Source organism: Thamnophis elegans, chromosome 2 (assembly GCF_009769535.1).
Source record: "Thamnophis elegans isolate rThaEle1 chromosome 2, rThaEle1.pri, whole genome shotgun sequence".
Lineage (NCBI taxonomy): Eukaryota > Metazoa > Chordata > Lepidosauria > Squamata > Colubridae > Thamnophis > Thamnophis elegans.
This window is the reverse complement of record NC_045542.1, coordinates 143,868,374-143,894,253: the sequence shown is the minus strand read 5'-3', so window position 1 is coordinate 143,894,253 and position 25,880 is coordinate 143,868,374. Positions and strand designations below refer to the sequence as shown.

The window sequence follows — 25,880 nt, the reverse complement described above, 5'->3', positions numbered from 1 at the left end:
CCTAAATCCCAGCCTAAAACCCAAGCATTGTGAAGGGGATAACGAATTCAGGAGCTTTGGCATGGGTTAGCGCGCTGGTTTGTGTTTTTGCTGAGCCTTGATGCATTTTTCAATGCTTTTTTTTTTTTTTAGGACCCAATGGCAAACCACTTCTGGAAAACATTGCCAAGAAAACTACAGGGACTTGTCCAGGCAATCTCCAAGAATTGGTCATGACTGAACAGAAGAAGAAAAAATAATAGAGAGCCAATTGGGCGTAGTGATTACGGCAGCAGGCTAGAAACTGGAAGATTTTGAGTTCTAATCCTGACAGATGAGTGAGCATGGGCCAATCCCTCTCTTTCAGAAGAAAACAATGGCAAACTACTTCTGAACAATCTTGCCAAAAAAACTGCAAGGAATATTTTAGGCTATCACCAGTCATCAAAAACTAACTTGAAAGCATGCACATACATACAGTATAGCAATAGCACTTAGACTTATATACCACTTCACGGTGCTTTATAGGACTCTCTAAGCAGTTTGCAGAGTCAGCCTATGGCCCCCAACAATCTGGGTCCTCATTTTACCGACCTCGGAAGGCTGGAAGGCTGAGTCAACCTTGAGCCTGTTGGGATTCGAACTGCTGAGCTACAGCCAGCAGTCAGCTGAAGCAGCCTGAAGTACAGCTAGTAGTTGAAACTTCTGTGTTGGGATCCAGAGATTTCTGCTGGACGAAGGGACGTATAACCCTCTCCATCAGTGTGTGTAAACTCAGGCCAAAACACCTGTATGCTGGATCGGAAAAGCTAGTGCTCCTCGGAGAACCGCAGGGAATCACCTTTCCCTCCTGTCAGGCACCAGGCCATTCCCGGAAACGGGGAGAGTCTCTACCTAGTTGCGTTACCTTGGCTCGGCTGCCAAGGAGGGCTGATCCCTCCCTCCCTTCCTCCCGTCCCCTGGCACTGCATGAAGGGAGGAGGAGCTGCTGAAAGAAGGAGCCCTTCTCCAGGAACAGACAGCACAGCAAAGCACTTTGCACCGCTTAAGGCAATAGCTCTTGCATGCGCGAACTGCAAAGGGGCCCCAACTGGGCCACCTTCCCCAAATTGGCATGAGGCCTGGAGCCACCACCGGGGCTTCTTCCCAGGTAAGAGTTGGGGCCTTTCCCTCTCCCTGCCTCTCTTCTGCTCCTGGGGGAGGGGGGGCACCTGGCCATGGCATGAGAGATCCCTTATTCCCTTGGTTGGCCAGAATTATTATTATTATTATTTTTGGCTGGTGGAATTTGGATGATTGGAAATGGAAGAGCTTCTTTGCAAGCCATCTTCTGTCCTTTAGCTTGGAGGAGGGAAAGGTGGACAGTGTAGCCCGATTCCTAAGGCTTTTGCCAGATCCACTTGGCTTCTTGGAGAGTCTCTGTCAAAAAAAGTTCTACTTTTCATCCTTCTGGAATAACTGAGATACTCCCAGGCTGCTTCCTCATCTACAAATGGGAACAGCTATTAGGCTCCATCTCTTGCTTGGTATCCTGGCATAACTCAAAGGCATAAAGGAAAGAGGAGTGCTGTTTTGCAAGCAGTCGGTGCAAGAAAAGGATGTACCCTGCTAAATTTATTTATCAATGTACAACGTACAACTTTGTACATTGTTTAAATTAACAACACAAGGTGGGGATTGGGAATTTGGAAGACAACAGGCAACACAGGTCAGTGTCCAACTCCGGTGTCCTGACCAAAGTAGGTTTTCCATCCATACTTTTGAGATTGGAGGGATAATAAATATAATTTAATCCCACAAAAGGAAGCAGGGCAAAAACTGCCATTGCAAAAGGAAGGCTGGGGTAGTTCCCACTGAAGCTCAAATCTTGGGAGTTAGAAGCCCAGGTGAGAACTGAATATCCGGACAGGCTGCCAAGGGAGAAGTCAGACATCTCCTTCTGAACCTAAAATCCTTGCTCAAAAGATATTATGTTAAGAAACCCTGGCGAAAGGTGATTCATTTAATGCTGTGCTAACTGAGGTTGGGAATCTCCGAAACATTGATATGAATGGGAATGCGAAGAGATTACTATACGACTGTTGCAGAAAGCTGCAGGAATTCTTTTTGCTATGTAAGAACAAAAATTGCCATTTGGCACCACATTCAGAAAGCTGCTGCAGCGTCCATTAGTAGTAGTTTTAAAAGAACACCAAGTCTCCAGCCTTCAGATAATAAAAGGTACATGGAAGGAGGTTTGCTGAGATTTCAGGATTGAGGAATAAATTGAAGACAAGAGCATCATTTAGATTTCCAGTGCATAGATTTTTATTTTTTTTGCTTTCCTCTATACTGAAATAAATTGTGCTAAATTGGTGCAGAATTTTGTTCATATGGGTGTGAGTAGTCCTTGACTTACAACCACAACTTCAAGCAAAATTTCTGTCGTTATGCAAGGTGGGTGCTCTGAGTTGGGCCCAATTTTTTGACATTTTTGTCTTCGTGGTTAAGTGAATCACTGCAGTTGTTAAAAGAATCATGCAGTCATTAAGTGAGTCTGGTTTCCCCCATTGATTTTGATTTCCGGAAGCCAGATGGGAAGATCGCAAATGGTGACCTCATCACTCTGGGGGCACTGCAACTGTTGTAAATACTAGACTAGTGAAGGGAAGGACCAGAGGAGACATAGCAGAGTTCCAATATTTGAGGGGCTGCCACAGAGAAGAAGGGAGAGAATCTATTTTCCAAAGCACCCGAAAAACCAGACAAGGAACAATGAATGGAAACTGATCAAGGAGAGGTTCAAACTAGAAATAAGGAGGAATTTTCTGATAGTGAGAACAATCAACCAATGGAACAGCTTTGCCTTCGGAAGTTGTGGGAGCTTCATCACTGGAAGCTTTCAAGAAGAGACTGGACTTCCATCTGTCAGAAATGGGGTTGGACTAGATGACCTACAAGGTTTCTTCCAACTCAGTAATTCTATGCATTTTGCTGCTTTATAAATTGTGAAAAAAAGTATTGAAAGAACAAAATAAATTCCTGAACTAAAATCTCCAAACCACCAAAGCCCCTAAACTCAAATAAGCCTCCTTAATAGCATACTTAGGCATTTGCAGATGCTGGCTCACGAGTTACCTTAAATCAGCACTTGTATTTTTTAAATGGGAATTAGGTAACTGACCACAAAAAATGCTCCCTGCCAACCTCTGTTTTATTAACTGTTTCTTCTCACTATAAGAAGAAAATCTAACCCATGTTATCAAAAATAAGATGATTGACATGATGTCATCACTAGTCAGCATTTATTATGCAGCTATATAAAGGTTATTTGCATCCTCTTTAGGTGGGCAGAACCTTGTATTCTGTCCACAGCAGTGGTCAGAAAATCTTAGCTTAAGAAGATAGTGGGGTCTCCACTCATAAACTGCATCACAACTGCAAGCAGGCCTTCTCCAAATAAGCAGGATGATGTTCTTGATTGATTGATTGCTTATGGGCTATCAAGTCATTTTTGACTCCTAGCAACCTCATACAGGTAATCCTTCAGTGGTGGGTTCCTATCGGTTCGGAGCGGTTTGGCCAAACCGGTAGTGGTTTGGCGGCCTAGGTCGCTGGAACCGGCAGCAACCAAGGCCTGCCATGCCCCCAAACTGGTTCTCCGGGCAGCACCATAGGCGCCACCATTTTGTTTTTTGCTTTTGCGCATACGCTGAACAATTTTTATTGCACTGCAATGCACGCATAGCGTGAATCATTCAAGTGCGCACACGGCATGCACACAAGCAAACCGGCAGTAGTGCCTGCCGGAACCCACCCTTGTAACCCTTGACTTACAAGCTTTGGTTTAGGGACCGTTTGAAGTAATAACAGCACTGAAAACAGTGACTTATAAGTGTTTTTTCACACTTCTGAACATTGCAACATCCTCAATGGTCTCGTGATCAAAATTCATATGCTTGGCAACTGGCTCATGTTTATGACGGTTGCAGTGTCCCAGGGTCATGTGATCACCTTTGGCGACCTTCTGACAAGGAAAGTCACATGGGAAGCCAGATTCAGTTGCCAACCAGGTTAACTACCTTAACAACTTCAGTGATTCACTTAACAACTGTGATCGAAAAATGAGGCAAAACTCACTTAACAACGGTCTCGCTCGGCAACAGAAATTTTGGGCTCAATTGTGGACATAAGTCGAGAACTACCTGATAGATTTTTTCTCCATAGCAATATATTCCTAGCCTACTCTTTCACACCTATTGTCACTGTGGCAAATGGCACACCTATTGTTACTGCATGGCTTCTTCCCTTTCCTGCCATCTTTCCCACTGGTCTTCACACAGTGTGTCCAAAACAATCTAGGTCATTTGAGTCTGGCCAGTTGTACCTTGAATGAAAATTCTGGGTTGATTTGTTTGGTGATCCCTGCTTATTCCTTTTCTTGGCTATGCACAGTGTTGCCTACGTCAGGGGCAGTGGTAGGGATTCAATTTTTTTTTACTGCCGGTTCTGTGGGCGTGGCTTGGTGGGCGTGGCAGGGGAAGGATACTGCAAAATCCCCATTCCCTCCCAATCAGCTGGAACTCAGGAGGCAGAGAATGGATGGGGGCGGGGCCAGCCAGAGGTGGTATTTACCGGTTCTCTGAAATACTCAAAATTTCCGCTACCAGTTGTCCAGAACTGGTCAGAACCTGCTGAATACCACCTCTGATCAGGGGCAAAGGGCTGGAACCGGCCGGGGGGGGGGTACTTAGATCTGGCACACAGGGTCGCCCTGGAAACAGCGGACCAGCCCATGGTACTTCAGCCAATGAAAATGGACTCTCGAGCTCCATTTTTGGCGGCCACAGACTCCTGCAACTGTCTGCCAGTGAAAACCTGAGAGGGCAGAGGGTTTCAGGAGGCTGTGGGAGCCAAAAACAGAGCTCGAGAGCCCGTTTTTGCTGGCAGAGCACTTGGGCCACCACAGGCACCCCCGACACGAGTGACTTCAAGCTGGCCACATCCACCCTGAGGTAACAAACACAACCCTGATGCAGACTTCAATGAAATCTGAGTTTGACACCCCTACTCTATGTGAATGTTTTCTTGAAATCACTTGGGAATGCATTCTTCCCCCCACCCCACCTCTTTCTCAAAAGTGAATTATTGATTACCCTCTTTTAGATTTTCCTAGCAAAGCAATGTTAGTCTGGGGCCTGCTAGATTTCCCAACTTTGGGCTATGCCAACTGGGATTTAACGGGAGTCAAACTTCAAAATATATAAAAGGCACCAGGATACTTAGTACTTTCCCAGTTAACGCAGTGTCTTATGTTGGATATATTTGGCCCTTCAGTGTTCTGAGCTGTTAGTAATTTATATTTTTAGCTCTCCCCTTTTGAGGCAGAAATGATTGCGTGTCCCTTCAGTTTTCACTTTTTCCTCCTAACTTGCAATACTTTAGCTTCTGTGGGAGTAAGCTAATCCTTTGGCTTATTCCTGAATCTTCTGTTTCCCAACTGTTAGTCAGAAAGTCTGGGGTGCCAACATACAAAATTTTAGAGCTCGTTGGGAAGCGCACTAATAATACAAATACACCCACAAATGAGTCAGAGGAGAGACTGATAAAATTAAGGGGCTTTAAAGGGAAAACAAGCCTGTTATGCACATCTTGGCAGTCAAATGACATCCAAAGGGGAAAAAAATCCAAGGTATTGAATATTCTTTGTCCTTTGGGGGGAGGGGATATTTTTCCTTTCTCCCCAAGTTGAATGGGAAAAAAAATTCAGCATCGCATCTCGTTGCTGAAAGTTTTTTTTTAATCCACCAATTGAATGTCTAGTTAAAAGTAGTCCTCGACTTACAACAGTTCATTTAGTGATCATTCAAAAATTACAACGGCACTGGGAAAAAAGTGACTAATATGCCCATTTTTCACACTTACAACCGTTGCAGTTGGTCACATGGTGGTCACAACTGGCATATATTTATGATGGTAGCAGTGTCCCAGGATCATGTGAGGATCTTTTGGGACCTCCTGACGAGCAAAGTTAATGGGGGAAGTCAGATTCACTTACCGTATTTTTCAGAGTATAAGGTGCACCTTTTTCCCCTCAAAAAAGAGGGTGAAAATCTGGATGCGTCTTATACACTGAATACAGCATTTTTGGCCTCCTGAAACCCCTCCCCCTTTGCAAAAATAGCCGTGAATAGCCTTTAGGAGGCTTCCAGAGTGCTCCTGGGGGCTGAGGAGGGTACAAATGAGTAAAAAATGGGCCACTTTTTTGCCCATTTTTGCCCCCACCCCCTAGGAATTCTCTACAAGCCTCCTAAAGACTATGCATGCCCTTTTTTTGACAAAAAACAGGCCCATTTTCGTGAAAAATGGGCTGTTTTGGGGAGGTCTGCAGAGTGCAAAATCTTTTTTTAAAATTTGGCTCTTCAAAATCTTGGTGCATCTTATACTCAGAAAAATACGGTAACAGCCGTGTTACTAATTTAACAACTGCAGTGATCCGCTTAACAAAGGTGGCAAGAAAAGTCGTAAAATGGGACAAAACTAGCTCAACAAATTTCCCGCTTAGCAACCTAAATTTTGGGTTCAATTGTGGTCGTAAAGTCGAGGACTACCTGTATGGGCTTACTGAAGCTCAACAGCCCGGCAAGAAGGAAACACCAGAAAGTTTCTAACCTTAGGTGTATTTTTCCAAGCTATTAGGGGCATGTTCCATTCTGCCTGCTATCCCAGCGATTTCATTTTGCTGCCAAAACCTCAGGAGGGCTCTGTCAGTGGGGGCTCAGGGACCGGTTTCTGACCTGCGTATATATATTTCCCCAATTTGCAAAGTTCTTCGATTGCCTGTCCTTTCTGCAGAGCAAAAAATGGAGAGGATGCCAGCTGATTCTAAGAACAGCTTTCTGCCTGGCTTAAGCCCTTGATGGAGCCTCTGGGGAAAAACACTCGCTTTTTTCCCACCCTGCCTTCTGTGTGTAAAAAAAAAAGCATCCTACCAAAACCGAAGAAGAGCGGCTGGGGAGTGAACAAAACTGAGAAGGGGAGGAAGGATAAGCTATTCTTGGTACCTTTATGAGAACGCCTGGCGCAAGACACAACAAGTGCATTCCTGCCTAACTCCGCCAGGCTCCCAGGGAACCGGTTGAGGCTGGGCAGGGTGGAAGCACAAATGACGCCTTTGTCCTCACGGGTCCCAAAAAGCAGGCGGTGCTTTGCTTTTCGGGGCCTCTGAGAGGGGGATCCCTTGGCCTTCAGACCCGTGACCTCTTGCCCAAAAGACAAGACTGAGGCGTTGACCTTGTTCAGGGTGTAATTACCCATCGGTGAGCCGCTCTCTTAAACAGCTTGGTGCTTGAACTCCCTACATACAGGTGGTAGAATAGAATAACAGAATTGGAAGGGACCTTGGAGGTCTTCTAGTCCAACCCCCTGCCTAGGCAGGAAACTCTATACTGTTTCAGACGGATGGCTATCCAACATCTTCTTAAAGACTTCCAATGTTGGATCATTCACAACTTCTGGAGGCAAGCTGTTCCACTGATGAATTGTTCTAACTGTCAGGAAATTCCTCCTCAGTTCCAAGTTGCTTCTCTCCTTGATTAGTTTCCACCCATTGCTTCTTGTCCTGCCCTCAGGTGCTTTGGCTTACAATTGAGCCCAACTTTTGTGTTGCTAAGCGAGACGGTTGTTAAGTGAATTTTGCCCCCATTTTATAACATTTCTTGTCGCGGTGGTTCAGGTGAATCACTGCAGCTGTTCAGTCAGTAACCCGGTGCTTACGTGAATCTGGCTTTCCCACCGTTTTCGCTTGTCAGAAAGTTGCAAAAGGCAACAGTAACAGAATTGGAAGGGATGTTGGGGGAGGGGGTCATCTAGTCCAACCCCCTGCTCACACAAGAGACCTGTACTAGGGATTCGAACTGCTGAACTGCCAACCTTTCTGATCGATAAAGGGTCCTGGGGGGGGGTGTCACGTGACCACCTGATCACGTGACACACACACCCCGGGACACGGCAACGGTCATAAATACAAGTCAGTTGCCAAGCGTCTAAAGTTTGATCACAGGACCATTGGGATACTGCAACAGTTATACTGCAAGTATGAAAAATGGCCATAAGCCACTTTCCCTCCCTCCCAGTGCCGTTGTAACTGCAAACGGTCACTAAATGAACAGTTGTATGTTGAGGGCTTCCTATATTTCAAAGCCTGAAGAGATTTCTGGCCATTTGGCAGGACAGTGAGCCTGAAATCTTCCTTCAGGATGTCATGGATCACCAAACGGGTCAGGTTTTAGGCTGCCCCCCTGAGGATTTCTCCTTGGCTTCCTGGCCTCTGTCTCCGAAGTTTGGTGAGGCCTGTTGAGGAATGAAGCGAGGGGCCTGTTTTGCTCCTGTCTCCTCTATGGGAGATTCCTCCGTCTTTCACTCCTTTCAGACAGGCAAAGCCGGGCCTGCGCCTGGAGCGGGGCAGACGGACTTTGTGTGCGGTGGAGCAGAAAGAATAGGCTGCGACATTCCCGTAGCTTAGAGACCGTTAGTCCCTTTCAGAGTCCCAGCTCCATTTGAATGTAGCTCAACCCCTGCTTTGCCCTCATGGAGAGCGGCGGGTGGGAAGAGCCGGATTATTTTTACCCATCGGCAGTTGAGTTTGCACAGCAGAGTTCTCACGCTGCCCGGACAACGGGGAATTAGGACCGTTCGGACGGACAAGTGGAGAGTTCCTTTATTGGCAAAGGAAAGGGAAGAATTGCTTCGGCTCTTCTCTAAATCCAGCGGCCGGAGGAGCAGAGGAAACAACAGGTGAGAGGGCCACGCTGGCCTTTAATGAAGTAACTATGAGAACAAGGCAGCCAGGATGGCAGAAAGACCACACTTCTTTGGCTGGGACCTTGGGGTAGGCTCCTTCCATCCCATAGGGATTTTCCTCCTGCTCAATTGATACCCAGGCTAAGAAAAAAACCCCACATTTTAATGCTAAAGTGCATAGCGGTTGTTTGGGATGCTTATTTTGCAAAGTATGTGTATCTGATAGGAATGGCATATTATCTAGAGCAGGATTTTTCTAATATTGTTACAGGGAGGTTCATAATGGTGTTTGTGTGAGGAATACAGGCTGAGATCTATGGCTCACACAGAAAGAAGGATGACGGATGTCTTTTTTTTTACCCATGCACCAACTTTCCGATAAGTTTTCATATTGTGTTTCCTTCTCAAAGCCCTCCCTCCCCTCCCTCCCTTCCTTCCCTTTTTCTGTACCTTCCTCCTTTTCTCCTTCCTTTTTCTTCTTTTTTTCTTCCTTTCTCTTTCCTTCCTTCTTTCCCTTTTTCTTACTTCCATCCATCTGGGCCCTTCTCTTTCCACCTGCCATCCCCTCTCAGAGTTTTCCCATGGCACGTAAAATTTGTGTTCATTTTCCTCCCTGAAAACACAGGCAGGCCGGCCAATATAGTAATTTACAGGCACGTGTCTCTAAAGAGAACAAGTGAGCAGAAATAAAGTCGCTTTAGCTTTAGTTAAGTCTAAATAGATGCAAATTTTAATTTTTCTGAATGAGGAAAAAAAACTCTCACATACTGTTTGCTACTCTACTCATGGTTGCCCTGAAAATCCTACTTGAGCTTTTTCCATCATGTGCTGCCTGGATGAGCTACTAGCCACCTCCCCTCACCAAATAATACAGAGTATAGGCAACTCAGGGTTAAACACTCCCCCCTACTCCCTGAAATGTGAAGGATGAAGGAAGGAGAATTTTAGGAAACTCCAAGGGGGGGGGGGAATCCCATTTTTTTTAGAATTGGCTAATCACTGTCTGAGGATACTGCAAACTATAGATCAAAACTGGATTTTGCTTTGCAAAACTGAATTCTAATATTTGTATAATACATTTTATTTCCTTCTATTTTTCCAAATGGCAAAAACTAAGCAGATATTAAAAAACTAATAACAAGAAAAGTTTCCACCTTTCTTTCCATTTGGATGTTATGAAAAAAAGCTTATTTTGCTATCCTAGGTGCATGTAACTTGGGCATAAGCTTCACTAAACAGATTGGATGTCTTGAGTAAACACGCTTAGAATTGCTGTTTTCATTTAATCAACATGTCATATAGTCAACTCTTATATGCCTTTATAAAGTATAAATATTGTGCCATATTTCATGGTTAAAGTTGTAAATAAATTTTTATTTAACAACACAATAAATACATGTGTGCCAGTCTTCTCTATATTTTTTGCCGGGCGAAGGAAGATTTGACCCAAATATTCTTGTCTATTTATTAATTAAATTTATATGCTACCCATCTCACTGTATGGCTTAAAAGTTCCTTAATTTAATTAATTAGTTAGATATGGCAGACAGGAAAAGTCAGATTTTAATTTCTGCTTTTTTTCCCCATCTGCAGGTTGAAATGTTGAAATTCTCTGCCGTGCCAATGGTACTGCTGTACTATTTGACTCTCTGGGGTAAGTGTTGAGACAGGATCCTTACTTGTTGGTCTGGGCTAAATCCTATAGGCATATATTTTGTGAATGAGTAGTCATGACATCTGCTTGCTGGTTATGCCATAGGTCAGGAATCTCCACATTTGGCAGCTTTAAGATTTGTGGACTTCAACACCCAGAATTCTGGGAATTGAAGTTCACAAGTCTTAAAGTTGCCACGTTTGGAAACCGCTACTGTAGGTGGATGCAATTAGTTGGCCACACATTAAGCTTTCGACTGGGTAAGCTTGTAAATTTCTCCTAGCTTTGGGGCAGATATTTTGCTTGCCAAAAAGGAGCCATTTGGGGCAGGGATTGTTCAGTTTTTCTGAGGCAGCAGCAGAGACAGGTTGGGAAGATTGAAGCTGCCATCTTCTTTTTTATAGAATTACTGAATCACTGGTCTGTTTAGACTCTGACAATTTTCCTTTTGTCTGAATTGGTTGCTAATCTGCTTCTGGGTACAATTCAGTGGTGGGATACGACCGGTACGCCTCAGTACGGGCGTACCGGTCCCTGCTGGGAGCATCAGGTACCGTTCTGGTATGGTGCTCTGGAGGGCCCACCCGCCTGCTCTCCTTACCGCTATTTGAGCTGATCGGGGCATTTGCGCATGCGCAGGGAGCTGTGCGCATTCACATGGTGGATGCTGGGCCCTGTTGCAGTGTACTGGTTGCAACAGGATCCAGAACCCACCACTAGTACAATTCCAATCCAAAGTGCTGGCTATCCCTTTAAACCTCGACATGGCTTGGAGCCAGGTTATCTGAAAGACTATAGTGATTCCCCACTATATCCAGCTGACCTACCAGGATGGTACTGGAAGAAATTGTCCATCTGAGTTCAGTTCCAAGTGGGGAGAAAGACACTGGATTCATGGAAGTTGCATGGAAAGAAGATTTTAATGGTGGACAGGACTACATGGTTTGAGGTCCTGGGCAAAAAAGCACATGGGTGTGTGAGAGAGAGATTTATGTTGTGCTTTGCATTTGAGCTTGTATTCTGATTGGTTGTCAGACTCCCATGGGGCCATACAAGGGCAACTCTGTAGTCTGTCCTGAGTCCCAAGCTTGGTTGACTCTTGCTGGGTGATGATGTAATGAAAGGGTTTTGGGATGCCTACTATGGCTCTGCCTAAAGGAGGTAGATCTTTGTTATGTAGGATAGACTGGCCCAGGCCTTTATGGCCCATTGACAAAGGGGGGGGGCTGAGTTTCTCCTACCCTTTTAGGGAAATATTCTTCCCTTTTAATATTCCCTAAAATATTTTATTTTTCTAGGAGAGGGGTGGATGCTAACTTCCTATAATGGGAAGGCCATGAAAAAGGACCTTCTCAGCAGTGGCCCTTTCTCGATGGAACATCATCCCCCCCCCCCCCCCGTACCAAAGATATGGTTGAATCCACCCTGTTGCTTTTCCAAAAGGCCCTAAAAACATGGTTTCTCAGTTGGTCTGGGGACCACAAATGGACATGGAGCCGATCAAGTGGTTGGTTAGATTATGTTGTTATTGCCATGGAGCGGTGGGGGTTCCATTGCATTTTTAAATGTTGTAAGCCACCCAGAGTCATCTCTATGTTAATTGGGTAACTACGTAAATTTGTCAAATAAAGGAAGAAAGAAAAGGAGGGAGGGAAGGAAGGAAGGAAGGAAGGAAGGGGGGAAGGAAGAAAGGAAGAAGGAAGGGAGGCAGGGAGGAGGAAGGCATGGGTCTAGTTCTATTTTCTGGAAAGTAAATCTGGGGATGCAGCAGGGGTGGGTTTCTCGCCCCGTTCCAACCGGTTCAGTTGGAACGGGGCCGGCGGCGTCCTCGTGCACGCGTGCAGCGCACGCATGCGTACTAGTGTCTGTGCGATGCTCCAGCTGCTCCTGGAGGATCGCGCAGGCGCTGTATGTGTCCTGTGCATGCATGGAAGCGCAGAACTCGTCAAAACTGGGTAGGGAGCGTGGGTGCGCAGGTGGGCCCTTCGCCGTTCCCGGAAGTTACTTACTTCCGGGTTCGCCGACCAACCAGTTCGCAGGGACCGCCGTGAACCGGTTGAAACCCACCCCTGGGATGCAGTAAAAATTTCATTAGTAAATATACTCAGAATCATTGCTGTAAATTGGAAGAATACGCTCTACAATATCAAGGTCCACTCAATTATGGGCCACTGGTTAGTTCTAAAATATGTGATTTGCATGCAGAAAACTCTAAATCCAGTCGAACTAATTTATCTAAATTTCAGAAAGAGTCACTATCAGTCAAAAGAGATAGGATTTAGCTGATTGCAGCTCTACTCTTGCTAGGGTCATGCTGAATTTCAGATTTTGCTTAGGATGGCTAGTCCCCGTGCCTTGAGCTCTAAGAAGAGCCAAAATTTTGAACTGATACAAAGCTTTGGGTGAATCATCTTCAAATGCATGTATCTGATCCATACATTTCAATGATTATTTGTATGATTTTAGATTGTTTGTACCAGTGGTGGGATTCCAAAATTTTTACTACCAGTTCTGTGGGCATGGCTTGGTGGGCTTGGTATGGCTTGGTGGGTGTGGCAGGGGAAGGATACTGTAAAATCTCCATTCTCTCCCCACTCCAGGGGAAGGTTACTGCAAAATAACCTGCAAAATAACTGCAATGTGCTCTACATGGGGCTGCCCTTGAAGAGATTCCGGCGACTTCAGCTAGTCCAGAATGCGGCCGCGCGAGTGATCGTGGGCGCACCACGGTTCGCCCACATAACACCGATCCTCCGTGAGCTGCGCTGGCTACCTGTTGATCGTCGGGTGCACTTCAAGGTCCTACTTACCACCTATAAAGCGCTCCATGGTAGTGGATCTGGCTATTTGAGAGACCGCCTTCTGCCAATTACCTCCCTGCGTCCCATCAGATCGCACAGGGTAGGCCTCCTCCGAATTCCATCCGCCAGTCAGTGCCGACTGGCGACTACGCGGAGGAGAGCCTTCTCAGTTGCAGCTCCGACGCTATGGAACAATCTCCCCGTGGAGATCCGCACCCTCACCACCGTCCAGGCCTTCCGCACGGCCCTCAAGATCTGGCTATCCCGTCAGGCCTGGGGATAGGATTTTACTCTCTCCCCGCCCGAATGTTGAGTGAATGTTGTGCTTTTATGGTTAATTTTTTTTACTCACGTTTTTCTTTTATGTCTTGTCTTGCACTCCCTTCCCTCATTATTGTAAGCCGCCCTGAGTCCCCTCAGGGAAAAGGGCGGCCTATAAATGTTCAATAAACACTAAACACTAAACACTAAAATCCCTATTTCCTCACCTGGGACTCAGGAGGCAGAGAATAGATGGGGGCAGGGCCAGTCAAAGGTAGTATTTACTGGTTCTCCCAACTACTCAAAATTTCCGCTACTGGTTCTCCAAAACCGGTCAGAACCTACTGAATACCACTCTGGTGTGTACTGTACAATGAATTTGGTGCTATGCTTAAGGTGTCATGTTAAAAACTGGGAGATGGTGAATTTTAGACCTGCCTTAGACACAAAGCTAGCTGGAGGACTTAGTCACTCTCTTCTCCTAGGAAGGAGGAGGCAAGGGCAAACTTCCAAAAGCTGACTCAAAGGCAAAAATAAAAAAAAATAAAAAACCCCAACTCAGTTGTTATAGTACATATAAAAATATGTATGCATGTTTGTGCGGTTGTAAAAACAGACATGCACATGTATACCTAAGCCAAAGAGATAAAGGTAGCTTAAGAAGAGGATTTTACTTTGTTCCTCCTACTCTAGAAATCTCAGTGGAACAAAATCCCAGAGCTGAAAGGGTTAAAAAAAAAAGACCTGTATGAAAAGATATACTTTTGATTATGCTTCCCAGGGATGGCAACATCTTGCTCCACAGAGTGGCTTGCCAAGGTTTCTATGTTGCCCATAGGACAAAGCGTTTTCTGTCTGATTGTAACTCATATATCTCTGTCAATTTCCAACACATTTTAGTCAGGTCATGCATGTAATGACACGCCCCTGATCATCCTGTGCACCACTCATGCCCTGGAGGCCCATTACTAGTCCAACTAGGTCACAACAAGCATTGGTAGGAGTAGAGTCAGGCTCTGAGAGCAGCTGGCACCGTGCCACTTCTATCTACTGCTGCAAAAGGAACTCTCAAATGCTGACGGTAGATTCTGGTGGGTCAGTCTTTAAATTTAGCAATAGCAATAGACTTATATACCGCTTCATAGTGCTTTACAGCCCTCTCTGGATGGTTTACAAATGTCAGCATATTGCTTCCCAGCAATCTAGATCTTCATTTTACCAACCTCAGAAGGATGGAAGGCTGAGTCAACCTTGAGCCGGTTAGGATCGAACTCTTGGCAGTTGGCAGAGTGAACCTGCAATACTGCATTCTAACCACTGCGCCACCAAGGCTCAGAGGAGATTGGGCCAAGATCTGTCTAAAAACTCTACCCATCATCCTTATGATGTGTCCAATATATTCTTGATATTTAACAGTAAACAGTAACAGAGTTGGGCGGGACCTTGGAGGTCATCTAGCCCAACCCCCTGCTCACGCAGGAGACCTGTACTAGGGATTCGAACTGCCAAACTGCCAACCTTTCTGATCAACAACCTCAGTGTCTTAGCCACTGAGCTATATTGTCGGAACCACTTTATTTTTTTTTAAAAAAAATTGTTGCGTAGGGTTTAAGGAGGGATCTTGAGAACTCTGCTGATAATTCTCAAATATATATTGATCTACAATGCTCCTTGATCATTTAATGATTCCCATGACTCATATTCCAATGCTTTTCTGAGAAAAGTGTGATGGGGCATTCTGTAACAGCATCCGTCTTTCCCAGAGAGAAATATCACAAATTGCTTTCAACAATGAATCTTAACCTTTGGATGTATAAAGTAAAATAACAAGGGAGCAATTGAATATGTAAAAAGTTTCCCCGCTGAATAATTGCAAGCCATCGAATATATCTAGAACGACAGTATTTTTTTTAATTGCCCTTCTGAAATTGACATTGACAGCAATTATTATTAGCTGGATTTTTATCCTCAAGAAGCTCAATGCATTTTAATTTAGTGTCCCATTCTCCATCCACATTCTGGACAGAGAGAACCACTGGTTTGAAAAAGAGGTAAAACTGAACTGAACTGAACTGTGTCAAAACTGAACAGCCCTCTCTCAACAGAGGGGGAGGAAAATGACACCACCTATCTCCTGTTTACAACATTTCAGCACTTCCAAGAAGGTTCCACACCCATTTGCACTGATTCAGGTGATCCTGAGGGCACAGATAATCCCCCAAGGGGCCTCGGACTCTCAGAGAGCTAATGACCTACTTTCAAAGTGCAAAGAACCAGATGACTACAAGGAATATAAATCCTTCCATTCCCCAGCATTCAGCCAGAAGTGAGGGTGCTTCTTGGATGAGGAGTGGAACACCTTCAAGAAAAAGCAAAGGAAATCCAATTGCCTTTTGAAAAAGCACCTTTGGGTACATCCATGACCTGGATGATTGAGAACTTCCATAGACATCCACACAACAGTAATTCAGCGAAATAGTTTGAACAGAGAAATAGTAACTCAAGTAAAGGTGAAGATTCCTCTCGTACATATACGCTAGTCGTTCCTGACTCTAGGGGGTGATGCTCATCTCTTTTTCAAAGCCAAAGAGCCAGTGCTGTCCGAAGACGTCTCCGGGGTCATGTGGCTGGCATGACTAAACACCGAAGGTGCACGGAACGCTCTTATCTTCCCACCAAAGGTGGCCCCTATTTTTCTACTTGCATTTTTACATGCTTTTGAACTGCTAAGTTGGCAGAAGCTGGGACAAGTAACAGGAGCTCACTCCGTTACGCGGCGCTAGGGATTCAAACCACTGAACTGCCGACCTTTCTGATCGACAAGCTCAGCGTCTTAGCACTGAGCCACCGCCTCCCCTTAACTCAAGTAAAGGACCCTATAAGCGTCCATGACTAGGTGCAGATTTAATTGGGATCATTTCAGTCCTAGCAAAATCCCTTACCATTATATTACACTTTTCCTTTGATGAAGTTTCTCTCCCATCTACCTCAAGAAAAGTTTTCGCTGGATGCAAATGAAACTTTGCCCCTCTTTGAGACCCATGAAAAGAAATTCCTTAACAGGTGTGGCTTCCAAGCATTTTGACCTCCTACATTCTTAGAAATTAACTCTCCTGAATGCCCAGGTGTGGCTCTTTGGAATGCGTGAGGTTTGTTTCTGGCTGGGCAGAGACATAGTGTGAGTTAATGATTGGCAAAGATTTGGAGGTGGGAGGTTAGCTATTAATAAAAATAAAATAAAAAAGAAGGCAAAAAACAGGTTGAGTTGTGAGGCCGAGTTGGAGATGGAGCACTAAGCTCTAAATAGCTGGTGGAACGTGGCCCATGTGTACGGGCAATACTCCAACATCCCTGCGACCCACTTTCCTTGTACTAAATTCCCATGTGAAAATTCAAGCAGCGGTCACAACGCGGCTCAGAATGGATTCATTCCCACCATTGCGATAGGAAATAATAGCCGAAACCTCCCTGGTCTCTCCGCCTGGATCAGAAACGAGTGGCTGTCTGGCCTGCAGCCGGTTCCTTTTGGGATCTTTGGCCTGCCACACTAATATTCTACTCTACTGTGCTGTTTCATTAGTGGGGAATTGGGAGAGGGAATAGTAAGGAGTAGAATGTGATGTTTCCAAAATAAAATTCCTTTCTAGAACGCCAAGGTCATCCTTTGTCTTTGCACCTCTGCACCTGACTGGAACTGGATGGGTGGAACTGCCTGCAGGGTAGTGGATGATTGGGCCATGTGATGGACTTGTGGGTGTAGGGGCAAGTTAATACAATACAATTGCAGAGTTGGAAGGAACCTTGGAGGTCTTCTAGTCCAACCGCCTGCCTAGGCAGGAAATCCTATACTGTTTCAGACAAATGGCTATCCAACATCTTCTTAAAGACTTCCAGTGTTGGGGCATTCACAACTTCTGGAGGCAAGCTGTTCCACTGATTAATTGTTCTAACTGTCAGGAAATTTCTCCTCAGTTCCAAGTTGCTTCTCTCCTTGATTAGTTTCCACCCATTGCTTCTTGTTCCACCCTCAGGTGCCTTGGAGAATAGTTTGACTCCCTCTTCTCTGTGGCAACCCCTGAGATATTGGAACACTGCTATCATGTCTCCCCTAGTCCTCCTTCTCATTAAACTAGACATATTCAGTTCCTGCAACTGTTCTTCATATGTTTTAGCATCCAGTCCCCTAATCATCTTTGTTGCTCTTCTCTGCACTCTTTCCAGAGTCTCCACATCTTTTCTACATCGTGGCGACCAAAACTGAATGCAGTATTCTAAGTCTGGCCTTACCAAGGCATTATAAAGTGGTATTAACACTTCACGTGATCTTGATTCTATCCCTCCGTTTATGTAGCCTAGAACTGTGTTGGCCTTTTTGGCAGCTGCTGCACACTGCTGGCTCATATTTAAATGATTGTCCAAGATTCCTCTCACAGTTACTACTATTGAACAAGATACCACCTATACTGTACCTGCGCATTTCGTTTTTCTTGCCTAAATGTAGAACCTTACTCTTTTCACCATTGAATTTCATTTTATTAGATAGCGCCCAATGTTCAGGTTTGTCAAGATCCTTCTGTATCTTTAGCCTGTCTTCTGGAGTGTTGGCTATTCCTGCCAGCTTGGCTTCATCTGCAAATTTGATGAGTTCCCCATTTATTCCCTCATACAAATCATTGATGAAGATGTTGAAGAGTACTGGGCCTAAAACAGAGCCTTGGGGTACTCCACTGCATACTTCCCTCCATGTAGATGCAGTTCCATTGAGGACTACACGTTGAGTGCGGTTGGTCAGCCAGTTACGAATCCATCTGGTGGTGATGCTGTCTAACCCACATTCTTCTACTTTATCTAGTAATAGGTTATGGTCTATCTTATCAAATGCCTTACTGAAGTCCAAGTATACTATATCGACGGCATTCCTCTCGTCCACTAATTTTGTCACTTTGTCAAAGAATGCAATAAGATTAGTCTGGCATGATCTGTTTTTGACAAACCCATGTTGGCTTTTGGCTATTACTTTGTTTACTTCTAGGTGTTCGCTAATTCGTTGCTTGATTATCTTTTCCAGAATCTTTCCTGGTATTGAGGTCAGGCTGATAGGTCTATAGTTTCCTGGATCTGTTTTTTTCCCTTTTTTGAAGATGGGAACCACATCAGCTCTTTTCCAGTCCTCTGGTAGTTCCCTGGTGCTCCAGCATCTCTGAAAGATATAATTCAGTGGTTCTGAGATCTCGTCTGCCAGTTCCTTCAGGACCCTGGGGTGTAATCCGTCAAGTCCTGGTGATTTGAACTCATTTAAGGTAGACAAGTGTTTACTTACCATTTTCTTCCCTATTTCAATTTGTGTTCCTAATCTGATTTTTGTGGTGCTGTTTTTGATAGGTTGGAGTCGGACTGTTTTATCCCTTTGTGTAAAGACAGATGCAAAAAATGAGTTAAATAGTTCTGCTTTCTCCCTGTTGCTTGTCACCTTCTTGCCACTTTCTCCCAGCAAAGAACCAATTGTTTCCTTAACCTTTTTCTTGTTTTTAACATTTGGAAGAAGCTTTTTTGTTATTTTTTACTTTTATGGCAAGCCTTTCTTTCTTCATTGTGAGCCTTAGCTTTCCTTATTTCATCTTTATAGACTCGGGCTATTTGCTGATATTCTGCCTTAGTTATACCCCCCCTTTCCACTTTTTATACTTAACTTTTTTGTCTTTCAATTTGTCAGAGAGTTCTTTATGCAGCCATGCTGGTTTCTTTTGGGAGATGTTATTTTTCTTCTTCATAGGTATTGTGCTAGACTGAGTTTTTGTAATCTCATTTTTCAAAATTTCCCAAGCTTCTTGAGTTGTTTTTCCCTTGAGGATTCTCATCCATGGAATTCTTCCCAAGCTTTCTCTAAGTTTATTGAAATTAGCTCTCTTAAAATCCAAGACACTAGTTTGACTTTGTTCTACTACTTGTGTTTGCATAATGTTGAATTCCAATATTGCATGGTCACTTGCCCGCAGGGTTCCTATGGCTTCAACACCTTCTATCATTTCCTCTCTGTTAGTGAGAATTAAGTCTAATATGGCCGATCCCCTTGTTCCCTTCTCTACTTTTTGGGAAACAAAGTTGTCTGCTAGGTTCGTTAGGAACCTGTTGTATCTTCCACTTGGTGCAGAGGTTGTTTCCTAGTTGATGTCAGTGGAGTTAAAATCCCCCATTACTATTGTGGTGTGCTTCCTACATACCTTAGTTAGCTGACTAGCAAAAAGTACATCTACTTCCTCTCCTTGGTTGGGTGGCCTGTAGTATAGACCTATGGCAATGTCATCCCCCCCCCCAATCTTTAATATTGATCCAAATGCATTCAAGATAGTTCTCATCATTATTGTGCTTTATTTCTGTAGAGATATAGTTATTTCTTATATATATTACAACTCAACCTCCTCTTTTATTTGGTCTATTTCTTTTAAATAATTTAAATCCTCATAACTGTATGTTCCATTTGTGGGTTTCATCCCACCAAGTTTCTTGAACTTTCAACTGGGTGGGGAAAACCCAGGAAGCTCAGATTCGGGTTTTCCCAGATGTGCCAACATGGCTCACTTAATAAACTTGGAACTTTGAGCAATACTTTGCCTTGGACTCTGCTTTAATTTTGGATGTTATTTGGAACCCTGACAGTGGTATTGTAAGCAATGTGTTATCAAACCCTTGTGCTTAATGTTATGGGACCGGTCTACTTGGGTTTCCTCCTCCCAATTGACAGGATCCGAGGCAGGGTTGGGGCTCCTCTGCAAAGGCAGAAGTCCTTTGTGCCTGCCAGTCTCACTCTTGAACACGTAACAGTCCCTTTTTCTGGTCCTCTTAGTAAGCTGCAGAGTCACAAGAGGGGAAGGATCTGTTTTCTTTCCTTGGTTCTGTTGGAAGAAATGCCCTTCTGGATTCAGTTCCAAGTGGGGAGAAAGACGCTGGAAACAATAGTGGCTGCTTGGAAAGATGGTTTTAATGGTGGACAGGTTCACATGCAGTGGTGGGTTGCAGGCGGTACGTCCCGGTACAGGCGTACCGGTGCCTGCTGGGAGTACCGGGTACCGTTCCAGTACCCACCCAGAGGGCCCACCCGCCCGCCTGAGCTCCTTACCTGTATTTGATCTCTTCGGCACTTCCGCGCACATGCACGGAGCATACGGCGCCTGCGCGATGCTCCCCCGAGCAGCTGGAGCATTGTGGAGATAAAGACGCATGCACGTGTGTGCACGCATGCTGCATGTGTGCATGTGGGGGACGCCAGGCCCCGTTGCACCATACCAGTTGCACCGGGATCCGGAACCCACCACTGATCACCTGCCTTGAAGATCTTGAGTGAAGAAAAAAAGGGAAGAGATGCTGAGAGTCCCTGTGTTTTATGCCCTCTCTGGGTTTTTGAATTTGAGCTTGTATTCTGATTGTCCAACTCCCATGGGGCCATGCAGGGGCAACTCTGTAGGCTGTCCTGAGTCCTAAGCTTGGTTGAGCCTTGCTGGGTGATGATGTAATGGATGATGTAATGAAAGGGCTTTGGGATTCCTGTTATGGCTCTGTCTGAAGGAGATAGAACATTGTTATGTAGAATATACTGGCCCAGGCCTTAATGGCCCATTGACAAAGGCGGGGAGGTGAGTTTCTGCCTCCCTTTTAGGGGAAATATTCTGCCCTTTTAATATTTCCTAAAATATCTCCTTTTCCTAGGAGAGGAATAGGTGCTAACTTCCTACAATTCTAAAGAGGTTCTTGAGTGAGTAAAGAAGAGACTACACCAAAGCTTGTGTTTATGTTTGGAGAACAACATTCATATTTTCATTGTTGCAGATAGGTAGTTGAGCGGTGTGGTGGCCTAGTGGTGAAGATGCTTGCCTCCCACTTGGAAGGTTGAGGGTTCAATCCTATGTAGCAGCAGATATTTTTCTCCTAGGATGCAAAGAACAAATGTCTGTTGCAAACTCCCCATGGCATCAAGAAGGGCATCCGGCCAGTAAATGCTCAGTGTGCTGCCCCAACAGTGTATAGTTAATTTAAAAATTAGAAGCTGTCTCCTTTAAGCAGCTATCTCATGGGAAATGCAATTACCTTGTGGGAAACGTAGTCCCATAGCATGTGACCATATCTGGGCTCCCTGATTGGGCAGTGGGTATTTTGCCCGGGAAATTGTTTGTTGCTTCGCACTCACTGAATCGCCATCAGCACTAGCAGAAGCACCTTTGTACCAGCAGCATGGGTTAGAGGAATTAATGTCTTTTTACACTACATGAAGGGAAAGATCAGGGAAAGTCAGAAGAACCTCATTACTGAACTGTAAGTTTTGTCATTAAGGATTCCTGACAATAAACTTGATCTTTAAAAATATTCCTAAGCGTGGAGTTAACTGGCTGCCCGAGCAGAACCCTCATTGCCCGGAGCAGAACACTCAGCTTTATCCAGTCACCCTGATTTTACTCCGAATTAAGGGATTACAGGATCGTAAAAAGGGAGTTTATTGTTGCAGATAGATGAAAATACAAGAGGCTCTGCATTTCAGAAGTATCTTATTAGTTTGCATTGATCCTGACATATGAACATCTTGGAGATAAACTGAGCACCACTTTAAAACTTTTCCTTACTTCCTCATCTTTTACAAATCATAACTTTGGGTCCTCCTCCCTGGATCCATCTCAAAGTGTAGTGCCTAAACCTGGGTGTAGCACTTGATGTGGGATTTGATCAATTCAAAATAAAGCAGAATGATTGCTTCCTAGGTAAACGGTATTTCTACCGATGAAGCCTAAAATTTCCCTTCTTCACAAGCCTGTTACTCATATTCCTTTTGCAATCAGCTTCTCCAATTGTACTGTTTCTCAAGTGTTCTTACCAAGCTAAATAGCCCCCATTCTGTAACTGTGCTTGTGATTTCTATCATGTCAACGAGGAACTCGGCATTGGTCTCTGTAGCATTTCATTATATTTTCAGCAATTTTCTCTAACCTATCCAGATCCTTTCTGAATTTTATTCTGGCATCCAGAGGGCTAGCTAGCCCATCCAATTTTGTATTATCTAAAATTTAATAACCATTCTCTACCTGTCCTCATTCAATCCATTAATAAACATATTTTTTAAAAAATATGCGAACCTTTGGACACTCCATCAATACTTCACTGTTGATAAAGTGCTAATGAGCACTCCTCAAACAAGATGTTCAAATAAGCTCTCTGCCTGCCTGATTTTCAGGCCATTCAGTTCATTCTTTAATTAGCTTGCTAATCAAGCTGACAGTGCTTTACAAAATCCTTTGCTGAAATCAAGATAACTTATGCACACAGCTTTCCCATATTTTATAAATTGGAACTACCTGGTTAAAAAAAAAATAGATTAGTGTGGCAAGATTTTCTGAGGAGTCTATGCTGATTTGTGGTAATTACCACATTGTTCTCAGAGGGCTTAAAGATCCATTTAGGATTCGCTCTAGAATTTTCCGAGGTTGTCTAATCTACAATTCCATGGTTTCCCCTTTTTCTCCCTGATTTCTTTTTTCCTGATTGTTGAAGTAGGGACAAATTGTCCCATTCACCAGTTCTTGTTTTTCAATATCCTAGGACAGTGATGGCTAACCTTTTCTTAATCAAGTGCCCAAAGTGTGCATGTGCTCCCCCACGCAAGTTTGCGTGCCCCCCCTGCCCCCCACATACATGCACAACACCCCCACATGCCCCCCCACCTGCCGTGCATGTGCATCAGAGACTTGAAGGCCGCCTGGCTGGTGGGAGATGCGTGCATATGTGCATCAGAGTTCAACTGGGACAACGGTTCATGTGCCATCAGAGAGGGCGTGCAAGCCACCTCTGGCACACATGCTATAGATTCGCCATCATGGTCCTGGGATGCAATTCTTCTGATCCTGGACATTTAAATTCATCCAAAATAAGTACATATTTCCAGATGATGTTTACATTCGTCTCAGGTTTTTATCCTACCTTTTCCCTCTATTGTTCACAATTGCTTGATGGAATAAGAGATGCTCTTGTTGGAGAAAACGCAAGCAAATAGGAATTGCTTTGCTTTTTCTCTGTTAACTATTAAGATTTTATCGTCTTCATACATCAGTTGGTAAACTGAATCTTTTCATTTAATACATTTAAAGAATTCTTCATTAAACTCAGCATATTCTGAGTTGTAGCCTTTCTCAATACCATCTTTACCACTGTACCCTACTAAAATGTATTCTTTCTTGCTGACGTATCTCTTTTTCAACATTCTGATTTTTGTTTTGTCTTCAGAACTTCACTAAGTTTTTATCTAGACGTGTTGGTATCTCCCACACTGTTCCATTTTTAATTCATTCCATTTATTTAAGCCCAATACCTTTGGGAGTTTGAATCAACGAGTTCCATCATATTCTTCTGGCCTGGAATCTTAGCTCCATGTTGATTAAAAGTCACTATTTTTGAAGTCCAATTGTGATATTTCAATCAAACAAGGCATGTTTCCTTCCATTTTTTAAGAGTTCAGCTTCATCTTATTTCTCATGGATTGAGTCTTAGAGTATAGACAGTGAAAGCCATGACCTTTATACACCAGTGTGTTCTTTTTAACTTAATTCGTTGGGGGATTGAATAGACATCATTTGAAGAATAATTCTAATTCCTTCTGTCTTTAACCTGCTGCAGCTCCCCATATGAATATGGTTCTCTCAGTCCTTTGATGCACAGCCCAACTTACGCCAGTAGTTCTTCAATCAGAAATTCAAACAGTGGTCAAAGAACCACTCAGAGTTATGATAGCCATCTCCGAATATCGGAAAGGCTATCATGTACAAGATGAGGAAGAATTGTTGGTGTTGCTGTAGAAGGCAGGGAAAAAAAATAGATCTAACTTTGAAGAAAGTAGTTTTTGATCAGTAGTGAAACAGACTTCCCTAATAGGTGGTGATCATCCTCCAGTGATGTGATAGCAATAGACCTTAGACTTATATACCACTTCACAGTGCTTTAGAATCTTCTCTGTGGTTTTCACTGTCAGCCTATTGCCCCCAACACTCTGGGTCCTCATTTTACTGAATTCGAAAGGATAGACGGCTGAGTCAATCATGAACCTGGTGAGATTCGAACTGCCAAATTGCAGGCAGCTGGCAGTCAGCAGAAGTAGCCTGCAGTACTGCATTCTAACGACTGCGCCACCACGGCTCTTCGGATGGAATGCAGTGAGGAGCTGGATTCACCAGGAGATGCATTCCAAACAAGCAAGAGGCAACGCGGTCCAGATGTTATGTGTGAGAAGAAGAGGGTGAAGAAAGCCTCTCCCTAATAGTTCACAGAGTATATGATAGATGCAGATAGTAGCAAGATTTTGCCTATAGGTGTGAAACGATAAAGAACTTGGCTTGAAAGAATCGCCACGTGTCTTTCTTGATTTGGGGCCTGGAAAATGGAGATGCTTGAAGAGAGGAAGGACAGTCATTGGTGAGGGGTACTGTACCAGTAGATTGCTGCACAGCAAGGGGGGTAGTCTACATCATCTCCAAGATTCAACCCTTCCATGTACTGATTCTATAGAATTAAAGCATACGTTGTATTACCAGCTGAGAGCATCTAGCCTTATTGAACAGCTCTCAGAAATCACTGACATGAATCTGGTGCTCAAGGAAGACAACAGAAAAATGACAGCAGAGGAGGATGATCAGGGATCAGAAGGGGAGGATATGCCTATATCTGCCCAAAATGCTAAAGGAAGGAAGGGGAGGGAAGCAAGGGCCTAGTTCTATTTTCTGGAAAGTAAATCTGGGGATGCAGTGAAAATTTCATTAGTAAATATACTCAGAATCATTGCTGTAAATTGGAAGAATACGCCCTACAATGTCGAGTTCTAGTCAATTATGGGCCACTGCTGTGGTGGGTTGCAGGCGGTACGCCCCAGTACGGGCGTACTGGAGCCTGCCCGGAGCATTGGTTACTGTTCTGATACAGTGCTCCGGAGGCCCACCCACCTGCCCGCACTCCTTACCTGTCCTTTAAAGCCTTCGGCGCTTCCATGCATGCACATGGCACTTACAGCGCCTGGGCAATGGTCCGCCGAGCAGCTGGAGCATCGCAAAGGCTTGTGGAGGGTAAGATGCGTGCGCATGCTATTGGCGCGCGCCGCATGCATTCATGTGGAGGACGCCGGGCCCTGTTGCAACCATACCCCCCAGCCCCAGAAGCACTCTGCAGGCCTCCCAAACCCTCTGCACATTTTGTTTTTTGCCCCCCCCCCCAAAAAAAAGGCATTCAGAGCTTTTGGGAGGCTTGTAGAGTGCTTCTGGGCCTGGGGGGTGGGAAAAACGAGCAGAAAACCACCCGTTATTTGCAAAATGGGCCATTTCATTTTTTTTTCACCAAAAAAGGGCATGCAGAGACTTTGAGAGGCTTGTAGAGTGCTCCTG

At 44.4% G+C, this 25,880-nt stretch overlaps 1 protein-coding gene across 1 annotated transcript in view; it reads left to right on the top strand.

Moving 5' to 3' along the window:
• Positions 1 to 991: 991 nt before the first annotated feature.
• Positions 992 to 25,880, top strand: part of LOC116504622 (laminin subunit beta-4-like) — a 106,478-nt gene continuing 81,589 nt past the window's right edge. Inside the window, exons 1-2 of the mRNA XM_032211766.1 lie at positions 992 to 1,129; positions 10,354 to 10,414. Coding sequence (XP_032067657.1) covers positions 1,094 to 1,129; positions 10,354 to 10,414 — 97 coding nt within the window. The 5' untranslated portion in view covers positions 992 to 1,093. The remainder of the gene's footprint in view (positions 1,130 to 10,353; positions 10,415 to 25,880) is intronic.